The 12,448-nt window shown below is 44.8% G+C and overlaps 2 protein-coding genes across 6 annotated transcripts in view; one reads left to right on the forward strand and one right to left on the reverse strand.

The window, feature by feature from the left end:
• MED23 (mediator complex subunit 23) overlaps nucleotides 1-9,113 on the reverse strand; it is an 82,719-nt gene extending 73,606 nt beyond the window's left edge. For 2 of the 5 annotated variants that reach the window (XR_003999593.1, XM_030556312.1), the window contains exons 1-7: nucleotides 8,829-9,113; nucleotides 3,414-3,445; nucleotides 3,203-3,290; nucleotides 2,089-2,213; nucleotides 1,828-1,939; nucleotides 1,009-1,107; nucleotides 22-123 (exon numbers count right to left, since the gene is read on the reverse strand). Coding sequence is in view for 4 of the 5 variants with exons in the window: in XM_030556312.1 (XP_030412172.1) it covers nucleotides 22-123; nucleotides 1,009-1,107; nucleotides 1,828-1,939; nucleotides 2,089-2,213; nucleotides 3,203-3,290; nucleotides 3,414-3,445; nucleotides 8,829-8,888 (618 nt within the window). In the remaining variant the exon portion in view is untranslated. The remainder of the gene's footprint in view (nucleotides 1-21; nucleotides 124-1,008; nucleotides 1,108-1,827; nucleotides 1,940-2,088; nucleotides 2,214-3,202; nucleotides 3,291-3,413; nucleotides 3,446-8,828) is intronic. The other 3 variants (XM_030556310.1, XM_030556311.1, XM_030556313.1) reach the window with 3 other exon arrangements.
• Nucleotides 9,114-9,842: 729 nt separating this feature from the next.
• ENPP3 (ectonucleotide pyrophosphatase/phosphodiesterase 3) overlaps nucleotides 9,843-12,448 on the forward strand; it is a 94,964-nt gene continuing 92,358 nt past the window's right edge. Inside the window, exon 1 of the mRNA XM_030556322.1 lies at nucleotides 9,843-10,427. Within this exon, the coding sequence (XP_030412182.1) occupies nucleotides 10,391-10,427 (37 nt within the window). The 5' untranslated portion in view covers nucleotides 9,843-10,390. The remainder of the gene's footprint in view (nucleotides 10,428-12,448) is intronic.

Consider the following 12,448-nt stretch of genomic DNA (forward strand, 5'->3'; position numbering starts at 1 on the left):
AATATTATCAATAAACCTTACCCAATGAGGAAGCTTTCCCTCAGGGTACAGTTTTCTTATCTCTGTAACTGCAAAGTAGGCAGGTAATAAACAGGCATTTCTTTCCAAAATATAGGCTACAACCTAGAAATAAGTAAAATTTAAAAATGTAAGGCAATTTGGATAGTTACCATAAACAATATAAATTACAATGAGCTCTAGAAACTAGACAAGTAAGATTTGAAGGTACATTAAGTTATTTTTAAACTGCGATGTGTTATTAGTATCACATTAGATCATAATGAAATTGTCATTAAATTGTATTTTGTTTTTCACCATTTATGCTGTTTACTTTTTACATTTTACTCAGTTTGGACAATGAAAGAAGAATGGCGAGATTCAATTTCTGGTTCTAATGCTTTAGCACAACACAGCAATATCTGGTGCAACAATGGGAAATATTTAAATCCCAACTGTTGGGGTTTTTTTTGGTTTAATGAAAATATTAATACTGGATTTCATGAAGCTTATTTAGCATCCCTTTAAGGCTGAGATTCTAAACTGACTTTATTATGCCCTGGTGGGTGAGGTAAACCACCTTGTGTCTCTAATATCCTAGGACCAACATGGCTACATCACTGCATTCTACTATGCCCAGGCATATCAGTGGCTCAGATAGCCTGGTAATGGAAACGTGGTAGATCAGTGGTTTTCAACCTTTTTTCATTTGTGAACCCCTAAAAGATTTCAAATGGAGGTGCGGACCCCTTTGGAAATCTTCGACATAGTCTGTAGACCCCAACGGGTCATGGACCACAGGTAGAAAACCACTGTTGTAGATCACCATTAGATGATCCTGAAATACACTGGCACAAGAGCCAGTAGAAGACATGTCATCAGCTTAAGCTATTCATTTATATCAGATCTAAAAGGCTCCAAAGAGATCCCTTTCAGAATACTGTGAAGATCAATGACAAAAGATTGAGACCAACTTTTTCATTGTGACACCATATAACATTTCAGAGTTACCTCTCTTGCTGCTAAGAGTTGCTGTACAACAGCTGAGCTCACTGTGTTAGGAATAGTTAGGATTTTCTCCAGGATCACCTTCAACAAATCTCGCACACCCTGAGAGAAATCATATAGAAATTAATATTCACAAAAACTCTCAATTTCTAGGAGCCAAAGTGCATCGGAAGACTGCTCAGAAAATACTAAGGACAAGGTTAGGTGCTTTGCTTCTAAGAGTCACAGTAAGTATCCACTGCCTGGGCTCCAGCTTGAGCCTAGAAGTCAACACAGCAATAAAACTGCCCAGCAACCCAAGCCTCACGAGTCTGAATCAGCTGGCACGGGCCAGCTATAGGATTTTCTTTGTTGTGAAGACATACCCCAAGAGGCAGATTTATGAATGTCTTCCTCAGTGCCTGCACAGGCAAAATCTTCCCACACCAGATACAGTGCTTCTGTTAGGTGCCTTTTACATTGCTCAGTCTGACCCTTTCCACAGTATAAAGATGGAGGTGAAGATATAACCCTAAATGCTTTTAAAATACTACTTTTCCAGTCAAACAATTGCTGAAATTGTATTAGGAATATTATTTATTTTGTGATTGAAAATAGAAGGTAAGGTGACTCTGTGACCATGACTGGGAAGTAAGGTGTACAACGGAAAATATTAATTAAGATGTGGTCTACACTAGGAAAAAAGTTGAGAATATCTGGTTTAATTGATGACAAAATACTCAGCTGACAGGGACAGGTTCAACACAGTCTCTGGAATACCAGAAAGAAGCACTGTAAACTTATAAAAACCACCACAGTTTCCAAAATTTCTTAGGAAAATACCTTGTAGTCTACACCTCCAATTATTTTCCGGACCAGTTTAAATGTTAATGCCCATAGCTGTGTCCTTTCCCATTCAAGGGTTTCTGAGTTTATTAGAGATTCACAAACCATTCTAGTAAAAAAGAATACAACAGTGAGTGATGGACGAGAATAAGTAGATGATTTCCAATGAACAGTAAATTTAAGGAATTTTTTTTAACTAACCTACAATACTACAACTTACGCCTACTGCATTTCTTGCTTCACCCACACTAAACATACCTGGGTGGCAACAGACCAGTCTCGACTGCCATTGCTAAACAGTCATACAAGAAAGAAATTCTTTTAGGACTGTGCTGGCTGTGGATGAATCTTACAATCCACTGGACACATTGTTCATGAGATTCCTGGAAAACAGTGGAGGATTAAAATAAACTAATTACTATGAAAACATAAGTAACAACTTCTTAAAACCATAAATTGCTACACTATGAGTAAAAGCAACAAATGAGAGATAATGACTTCTGGGTATTTAATCTGTCAAAGATTGCTCCTTTAACATCCACTTATCTTATTTCAAGAAATTTCCCCAATCTGTGACATACAAAGTTATAGCCTGATAGCATATATGAAGAGAAACAAAGAAAGTATATTGCTAGGCTGACTACAGAGTTGAAATGAAGACTTCATATATCCAGTATGTAATTAAGTTAAACGATTCATTTGCCAATATTAACATTTTATAATAGGAGGATATACCAAAGTAAGGAATGATACTTGTGAATAGGAACAAATAATCAGATTACTCTGAAATAGAGTGGAATGGGCTGCTGAACATAGGATGCATCAACAGAGATTTGAGTGAATTTTTGCAGTGCATAAAGTAAACAGAGACGTTTAATGACTGCTTTAGAAAACCCCGAGTATAATGCATTTCTTTCTACCTATATCAAAGACCCATGCTTTGCAAGAATGGTTGAGTCATGGGATAGTAATATTTTATGCATAAATGTTTTTCATGAAATATATCCCTTCTTTCATTCAAGCCCCTCCTTCAGAACCTCTTCTACCACAACAGCTATAAGAAATTACAGCTTTACCCCAGAAATGGGGATTTACTTTTGATATTTATATTTATAAAAGGAGTTATTCTTTACTACTACACCATGTTGTACACCAGCCTTTGCCAAGTAATCATGTAATTTCACTGATGTCAGCACTATCCTTCCCATCTAAGCTCACTATAGTGTTTTGTTATTTCCCTACTACTTTTCTTTCCCCAATCTGAAATTAGGTTGTGAGCTGTTTGAGACAGGAATCATGCCTTGGCTATGTATCTAGTACACTATCGGGTGTTGTAAAATATAACTACATTAACAATAAATGAAATGCTTACCTGGGAAAGACTGCTCCAGAACTGTCTAAAAGCTCCCAGGCAGCTGATCAATTTGGTTCTCTCATCTTCAGGAGTGTCCATAAACATGCTATTGCAAATAAGAACACTAGTGATCTTCAATGTGTTCTTGAAAGATATTACAATTAAAACAGCAGATATAGAAGATAGTCACAATGAATCTCATGCACAAATAAATTGTCATTGCACTCACCCAGGGAAAGCCTCCTCTATAACTTCTGTTTTCTGTAAGAGAAAGAGGTTCAGCTCTTGGTGATTAATGGCAAATCGATCTAAAGCTCTGCTACAGATACACATAGTAGTAATAAAAACAGAATTATCAAGATGAGGCATGTTCAGTAAAAGGTAACATAGGATCACACCAATGGTTTTTCCAGCCTGATATACTGTCTCTTGAAAGTGACAAGCACCAGATGCTTCAGCAGGTACAATGTTCTTCTCTGCCCTCTCATGCATGCCCTTTGACAAATAGACAACAACATTTCTTGAGGAGTTTGGTGGAGGGAGTTTCTCTGTAACCCATAGTGACTGATTTATGTACTGAAGTAGGAGGATTTATATTTTTATTCACTTTTTATTCTGTCTTGTGTAACTGTGGATCTTCTTATAAATATAAAAATCTAATCATCTGAATCCTATTGAGTTCTTTCCCTCAATTATATTATGCAGCCGTGAGTTCCACACATTAATTATGCTGTGCGTATAAAAGCATTTCCTTTTATTTAATTTACATCTGTTGATTTTTAATTTTACTAGATGATTCTATGGTCTTGAATTACAAGGATATATAAATACTCAATTTACTTTCCTAATACCATTAATTATTTTATATATCCTCTTACTTTTCTCCTTTCTGAACAGTCTGTTTTAGTATATCATGTGAGATTATTGCCATCCCTCTAATCATTTTTGTTGCCCTTCTATGGACTGGTGGACTAGATAGGGTGTCTAGTACTGAACACAATATTCAAGACGATGACCCCACATCAATGTATATATAATGACATTAAATATTTTAAATATTAATCTCTATGGGTAATAGGATGTGAAGGAATTAGATCAGGGGTTTCAAACTCAAATAACAACAAGGGCCACATGAAGATTAGTACATTGGCCTGAGGGCAGCATTACTGTCCCCACCCCCACCCCACCCCTTCCATGAGGCCCTGCCTCTGCCCTGCCTCTTCCTACCCCTTCCCTGCCCCCATTCCAACCCCTTCCCCCAAATCCCCACCACAACTCTGTCCCCTCCCTGCCCCCCAGGGGGCGTGTGGCAGGGGCTCATGGCAGGGAGTTGGGGTGTGGGGTGCAGGAGGGGTGTGGCAGGTAGCTGGGGTGGAGGAAGGGTGCGAGGTGCACCAGGAGGCTCAAGGCAGGGGGTCAGGGTGCAGCATGGGGCTCATGCAGGGGGTCAGGGTGTGGCAGGAGGCTCAGGGCAAGGGGTTGGGCTGCAAGAGGGGTGTGGGGTGTGGCAGGAGGCTCACGGCAGGGGCTCAGGGTGGGCAAGGGGCTCAGAGAAGGGGGTTGGGGTGCAAGAGGGTTGGGGGTGCAGCAGGGGGCTCAGGGCTGGGGGTCAGGGTGCAGGAGGGGTGCGGGGTATGGCAGGGGGTCGGGGTGCAGGAGGGGTGTGGCAGGGGATTCAGGGCAGGGGGTCAGTGTGTGGGGTGCAGCAGGGGGCTCCGGGCAGTGGGTTGGGGTGCAAGAGGGGTGTGGGGTGCGGCAGGGGGTCAGGATGCAGGAGGATTGGGGCACAGGATTAGGGGTGGAACAGAGGGCTCAGGACAGGGGATCAGGGTGCAGGAGAGATATGGGGTGCGGCAAGCTTCTTATTTACAATATCACCTGAAAGTGAGAACAGGTGTTCGCATGGCACTTTTGTAGCCGGCACTGCAAGGTATTTACATGCCAGATATGCTAACCATTTGTATGTCCCTTCATGCTTCGGCCGCAGTTCCAGAGGACATGCTTCCATGCTAATTACACTCATTAAAAATATGCGTTAATTAAATTTGTAACTGAACTCCTCGGAAAACTGTATGTCTCCTGCTCTGTTTTATCCGCATTCTGCCATATATTTCACGTTATAGCAGTCTTGGATGATGATCCAGCACGTTGTTCGTTTTAAAAACACTTTCACTACAGATTTCACAAAACACAAAGAAGGTACCAATGTGAGATTTCTAAAGAGAGCTACAGCACTCGATCCAAGGTTTAAAAATCTAAGTGCCTTCCAAAATCTGAGAGGGATGAGGTGTGCAGTATGCTTTCAGAAATCTTAAAAGAGCAACCCTCTAATGTGGAAACTACAGAACCTGAACCACCAGAAAAGAAAATCAACCTTCTGCTGGTCGCATCTGACTCAGATGACGAAAATGAACATGTATCAGTCCGCATTGCTTTGGATTGTTATTGAGTAGAACCCATCATCAGCATGGATGCATATCCTCTGGAATGGTGGTCGAAGCATGAAGGGACATATGTATCTTTAGTGCAGCTGGCACGTAAATATCTTGCAACACGGACTACAAAAGTGCCATGCGAACATGTGTTCTCATTTTCAGGTGACACTGTAAACATGCTGGCAGCATTATCTCCTGCAAATGTAAATAAACTTCTGTGTCTGAGCAACTGGCTGAACAAGAAGTAGGACAGAATGGACTTGTAGGCTCTGTAGTTTTACATTGTTTTATTTCTGAATGGATTATTTTTGTATATAATTCTACATTTGTAAGCTCAACTTTCATAATAAAGAGATTGCATCACAGTATTTGTATTTGTATTAGGTGAACTGAACAATACTATTTCTTTTGTTTTTTACAGTGCAAATATTTGTAATAAAAATAAATATAAAGTGAGAACTGCATACTTTGAATTCTGTGTTGTAATTGAAATCAACATATTTGAAAATGTAGAAAATATCCAAAAATATTTAAATAAATGATACTCCATTATTGTTTAACAGTGCGATTAGTAGCAATAATTTTTTTTAATCATGAGATTAATTGTGATTAATTTTTTTAACAGCTTGACAGCTCTACTTTAAATACATTTTCCTTTTAAAAAATAAACAACAGCTTCCTTCCTGAGCCGTAATGGGGGTGGGGGAGAGGGCAGGAGCAGCAGCCCAGCCCCTCCCTACTGCTCCTGGATGCACCACCTTGGCATTGGTTGCTGGGGCCACCAGCAATAGTTGGTGCTGTGTAGCTTCTGGAGACACACAATGCTAAAAGATCAAGGTGAATTTTCCCTGCATCTTCTGGTTTTTGGGCTTCAGCATGGGGTGGCGGGCTGCCAGGATTTTGGGCTCTGACTCCGGAGCTTCAGGCTCTGGCTTCCAGCTCCAGCCATGGGGCTTTGGGCATCAGTCTCTGGCTTCGTCCGCTGGACTTCATGGCTCAACCTCCCTCCCATGTCTCCCCTGAAACTCCGATCTATCCCCCATTCCTCCCAGCCTCCACTGCCTCCCCCCCTATCCAGGGAGTAATTTGTCCCAGGACTTGTTGTGAAAAGTGATACTAACAAACAACTACTGTTTTGCACAGAAGCAGTCTTCCTGGGTTAGCAAGTCTTTTAAAAAAAAATGCATCCAAAAGAGCAAAAGGAACAACAACAATAAAACACAAGAAGATGGAAAGCACTTTATTTGGGTTTCTATTCTGTTTAGGTCCAGTAAAGAATAGAGAAAACTGTATATTATTTTTATTACTGAATCTGAAAAAAAACCCTACACTAATAAGTTACAATGATTTGGCTTTGTATAGGTACGTATATTTGTTTTGTTTGAAGTTAATTATGTATTTTAGGAAAACACGTCAGACTGGCCACCAGCAAGAGTTTGTTGTGAGAGCCACTACTTTAAGACCTACATATCCAGGCCTTATCCAAGCTTTGTTGCTTCTACTTAAGATTCAGCCTTTTCTGTCTGACTGCCAGATCTTCTGTTGAGCCCCTTGTCATCCCAGGCACTGACTACTGTAATCCAACCACGCTGACTGTGATACCTATGTCATAACTTTAGTCCCAGATTTGGACCTTAGCGTCCAAAATATGGGAGTTAGCATGAAAACCTCCAAGCTTAGTTACCAGCTTGGACTTGGTACTTGCTGCTACCACCCAAAAAATTAGAGTGTTTTGGGGCACTCTGGTCCCCCTGAAAAACCTTCCCTGGGGACCCCAAGACCCAAATCCCTTGAGTCTCACAACAAAGGGAAATAATCCTTTTTCCCTTCCCCCCTCCAGGTGCTCCTGGAGAGATACACAGACACAAACTCTGTGAATCCAAACAGAGTGACTCCCCCTCTCCGTTCCCAGTCCTGGAAACAAAAGTACTTTCCTCTTCACCCAGAGGGAATGCAAAATCAGGCTAGCAAATCCAACACACACAGATCTCCCCCTGATTTCTTCCTCCCACCAATTCCCTGGTGAGTACAGACTCAATTTCCCTGAAGTAAAGAAAAACTCCAACAGGTCTTAAAAGAAAGCTTTATATAAAAAAGAAAGAAAAATACATACAAACGGTCTCTCTGTATTAAGGTGACAAAATACAGAGTCGATTGCTTAAAAGAATATTGAATAAACAGCCTTATTCAAAAAGAATACAAATCAAAGCACTCCAGCACTTATATTCACGCAAATACCAAAGAAAAGAAACCATATAACTTACTATCTGATCTCTTTGTCCTTACACTTAGAAACAGAAGAGTAGAAAGCAGAAACTACTTCTCCAAAGCTCAGAGAAAGCAGGCAGACAGACAAAAGACTCAGACACAAACTTCCCTCCACCCAGAGTTGAAAAAAATCCGGTTTCCTGATTGGTCCTCTGGTCAGGTGCTTCAGATGAAAGAGACATTAACCCTTAGCTATCTGTTTATGACAACCTACCACACCACATTCCTTAAGTCTACTAAAAATACTGGGATCCTCTTCCTAGCTCCAACCAAATCTACCTACTCTTTGTATTCCTCCACTGGCTCCCCTCTCCTCCACCGTATCAAACACAAACTCCATGGTTTTGCTTTTCAGGTGTTATCATCATTTAGCCCTGTGCTACTCAGCTTGACAACTGAATGACTGCTCTGCCAGTGATGCTTGCCTTGATCATCCCCTTCGCTCTCGAGTATTTCCATGATTTCTCCCAAGTCATCCTCCTATTCCCGAAGAAACAAACAAAAAATCCTCCTATCCGAATGTTCAAAGCCACCATCTGTCCTGTTTTTAAATCCTTCCTTAAAACCAACTTCTGCCGTATCTACAAATCGCCACAATCTAGCTTTGTTTAGGCAAGTAGAGCGCTGAGACTCATGTCCTTCCACCAAACTGCTTTACTGTTGCCCCGTTCTTTCAACCCGTTATTAGTGGGACTCGCCAGCTCTTTAATTTTGTAACAATATCCCACTGGGCCCGTCCTGCCCCCGGCCCCCATGATGCTGGGACAAAATCAGCAGGGGCCACAAAGCAACCATGGATCACTCCCCAATTAGTAAATGAGTCTTGTGCCAACCCCGCTCCAGCTCCTCACATCCCACAGACCCCACAACACCCCAGAGCCCCCCATTCCCTCCCTCCCACCGCAAGGCCCCTGGGGCCGGGGCCCGGCTCTGTGACTCACCACCACCTCCTCGAAGATGCTCTGCAGCTGGGTCTCCATCGGCACCATCGGGATCGCCATGCCCCGCCCGCGGCTCGGCCCCAGACTCCCTGCGGGCAGCGGCCCCACCGAACCGGGACCAGCTCCAGCGCCGAGGAACCGAGCGGCGGCGGTCCTGGGTCTGGCGGCGACCGCGGCGGAAGGTGCGTCCCTGAACCCGTCCCCGCCGGGAAGCAGCTCCCCGGCCCGAGCAGTTCCGCGCTGGGGCCGCCCGCAGCCTCCGGCTCTCGCACCTCCCTGGCCGGGCCCCGTGTGCGCCGCGGGGAGAAACAGGCGGGTGCGGAACAGGCCGCGCCCGGGCCTGGCGGGGAGGGTGTGTGGCGCGGACCAGGCTAGCTACGCCCCGAGTGTCGCCTCGCTCCGGCCCGGCCCGGCCCGGCCCTGCACTGGGCTGGACTCCGGCAGCGGAGTCCCCCGCGGCTCGCAGGGCTTGTCCAGCAAGTCCCGCTGGTGGGGCTGCAGCTCAAGCGCTTGTGCGCAGCGGGGCAGGCAGCGGCCAGGCCGCCGTGTTCGACCCAGGCCTTGTTGACTCACAAGAGCAAACGTTTCGCAAAGCGCCGACCAGTGTTGGGACACAGGCCGGGCCATTGTACGCTAAGCGCCGCCACGCCACGGTGCGGGCACTGGGCCAACTTCCTTTCTGGGCACCCCCTCCAGGGCACTGGGCATCAGGCAGCGCCCATCACCCCAGGATTCAGGGGGCCTGGGGCAAAGCAATTTCGGGGGCCCTTCCCCAAAAAAAGTTGCAATACTACAGAATACTATATTCTCGTGGGGGGCCCAGCAGGGACCAGGGCCTGGGGCAAATTGCCCCACTTGCCCCCCTCTCTGGGCAGCCCTGCAGCCCCCTCCCGAGGCTCCGCCCCCCCAAATAGATTTCCCTTACCCCCACTCACTTTCCCTAGCCTGCGGTTCAGGGTATGGGAGGGGTCACTAGGCTGGGGGTGCAGGCTCTGTGGTAGGGCTGAGGATGAGGTGTTTGGGGTGCGGGAGGGGGCTCGGGGTTGGGGCACAGGCTGTCCTCGGGTGGCTCCTGGTCAGCAGTGCTGTGGAGCCAAGGCAGGCTGCCTACCTGTCCTGGGGCACCGCACTGCGCCCCGGAAGCGGCCAGCAGGTCTGGCTCCTAGGCAGGAGGGGAAGGGGGCAGGAAGCTCCGTGGTGCACGCTACTCTCACTTGCAGACACGGCCCCCCAGCTCCCATTCGCGGGTGCCGGTACTCCGGGCAAGGGCAGCCTTGTAGTCTCCCTGCCTTGGAGCCTGACGGGCTGCCCCAGGACAAGTAGGGACCAGTGACACCAGGGGGCACTACTACCCCTGAAATGGATCTCTACTGGCTCTCAGTGCAGCAGATTACTGTCAAACCAGTGAAAAAGGTCCACAGTAATTATCTTCAGTGCACAGCAGTTTATTGAGAAGGAATTATATAAGCAGAAAAGGGTTATTTTAAGCACATAACTCCTATGTTAGACATAGGACATCGCTTCCCGCAGCTCCCAGTGGCCGGGAACAGCAAACCGTGATCATGGGAGCTGTGAGCAGCCGTACCTGCAGACGCTCAGGTAAACAAAAAAAGTGTCTTGTGGCCTGCCAAGAGCTTACCCTGAACAAGCTGCGAACCAGGTTTGGAAACCCCTGTTCTAAACTATGTAATTCACCTAACAAGAGAAGACTTTGTCTAGTGCAAAATGCTTAATGCCATAGACTGCAACTCATTTGTGTATATATGCTTGTCTGCTTTAACTGTAAATAACTCATTTCTTTTTCCTAATTAATAAATCCTTAATTCATTTACTATAGGATTGGCTACAAGTATTTTCTCTGGTGTGAGATCGGAGGTACAAATTGACCTGGAGTAAGTGACCAGTCTCTTAGGACTGGAAGCAACCTGACTCTTTTGTGATCTTTAGTGTGTAACAACTACCTGTCATTAAGTCCAGCTTGCCTGGTTGGCAAGATAGACTGGAATGCCCAAGGGGAGTGTCTGTGACTCCATGATAAGACTGTTATAGTGCTTCAGGAGTTCACATTTATTATTGGGTTGGAGAAATCTAGTTATAGAACATACACTCCATTTGGAGTCTCTGCCCTGCCTTTTGACAGTCTCTCCTGAGGTTGTCTCTCACAGTCGTAAATGACTCCAGACAGTGTGACAGGTTATGCTAGTCTAACGCCACATACAGGCACCAAACTTAACCCCAGCCCATGCGCACAGTCTAGGTCCATATCTAACCGGACCCCAGATAAGCAACCTTAAACAACCCTAACTTTTCCCCTGGCCCAGACTGGTCACTGCACTTGCCCCATCCGGGCATTCGAATGGGCTTATCCCTTATCATAACTGCAACATACAAAATAGCATCAACCCTTACCCTAGACAATGGTCACAACCCAGTCCCAACAAAACGGAGCCAATACTAACACTAGCACCATCATATAATCTGGACACTGTTATGCTTAAATGAGAGAGACCCTTTATCTGCGTCACAATTAGAGCTGCTTGGAGAACAGTAATTCCATTTTGAAGAGAATTTTGACATTTTGAAATTCTTTTTCATTCCAGTTCAGAACAAACCCTGCAAATTTAGAATTTTTTCACAAAGCAGAGTGGGAGCCCTGCTTTGGGGCAATCTGCCTGGTGAGCTCATAGCCACATGGACTTTAAGGTCAGAAGGGATCATCATGATCATCTAGTCTAACCTGCACATTGCAGGCAATAGAACTTAGCCCACCCACTCCTGTAATAGACCCATAACTTCTGACTGAGTTACTGAAGTTCTCAAATCATGATTTAAAGAGTTCAAGTTACAGTTAATCTACCATTTACACTAGTCTAAACCTGCAAGTGACCCATGCCCCATGCTGCAGAGGAAGGTGAAAAAAACCCCAGGATCTCAACTACAAGACATCTTGTCTAGCAGGCTGCCCAGGAACGGGGAACCCTGATAACCCTGGCTCCAAGAGCTAAACTGTAGAGCCTAAGAGCCAAGGCTGCTCAGGAACTACAGTTTCCATATTCTTGGCTTCCTATCGTCGCACCAGGTGAGCTACAGAGCAGCCAGGTGGGCAAGCTAGCAGGAAAGCAGACAGGTTTCCTATGGACCCCTGCTTGGCAGAGGATTGTGTTGGAAATCTTCCTGGGTTCCCTTGGAATTTCATTGAAATTGACACATCTCTGCAAAGCATTGAAACAAATGAGCAAACTTTATCACAGCCTTACTAAGCAGTATGCCAGCTCCATTTTAGTTAAGGGTGAGAACTGCTTTCTGTTTAAAGGTTGATTTTTCTAAGTGCTCTAAAATCCACATGGTTACTCAGATTGTCTTGAAATTTGTTGTGTCTCATGAAAGTGTGGGGTAGGGTTAGTGAACCAAATTTGAAATCATTTGCTCCTGAAGTTCCTAAGATACAGTCCTCCTCCCCCAAACCTCAGCTTTTCTTAAAGTTGCAAATTCTGTCATCATTATTGTTTGTTTTTTGCGCAAACCTAGGGATCAAACCATGGTGATATTCTCAGTTGAGTGAGAATACATCATGGAGAGGTAGCTTGAAGAATAGCTCTGAGCAGTGCAAACACCTCCAT

Source organism: Gopherus evgoodei, chromosome 3 (assembly GCF_007399415.2).
Source record: "Gopherus evgoodei ecotype Sinaloan lineage chromosome 3, rGopEvg1_v1.p, whole genome shotgun sequence".
In the NCBI taxonomy this organism is placed as follows: Eukaryota; Metazoa; Chordata; order Testudines; family Testudinidae; genus Gopherus; species Gopherus evgoodei.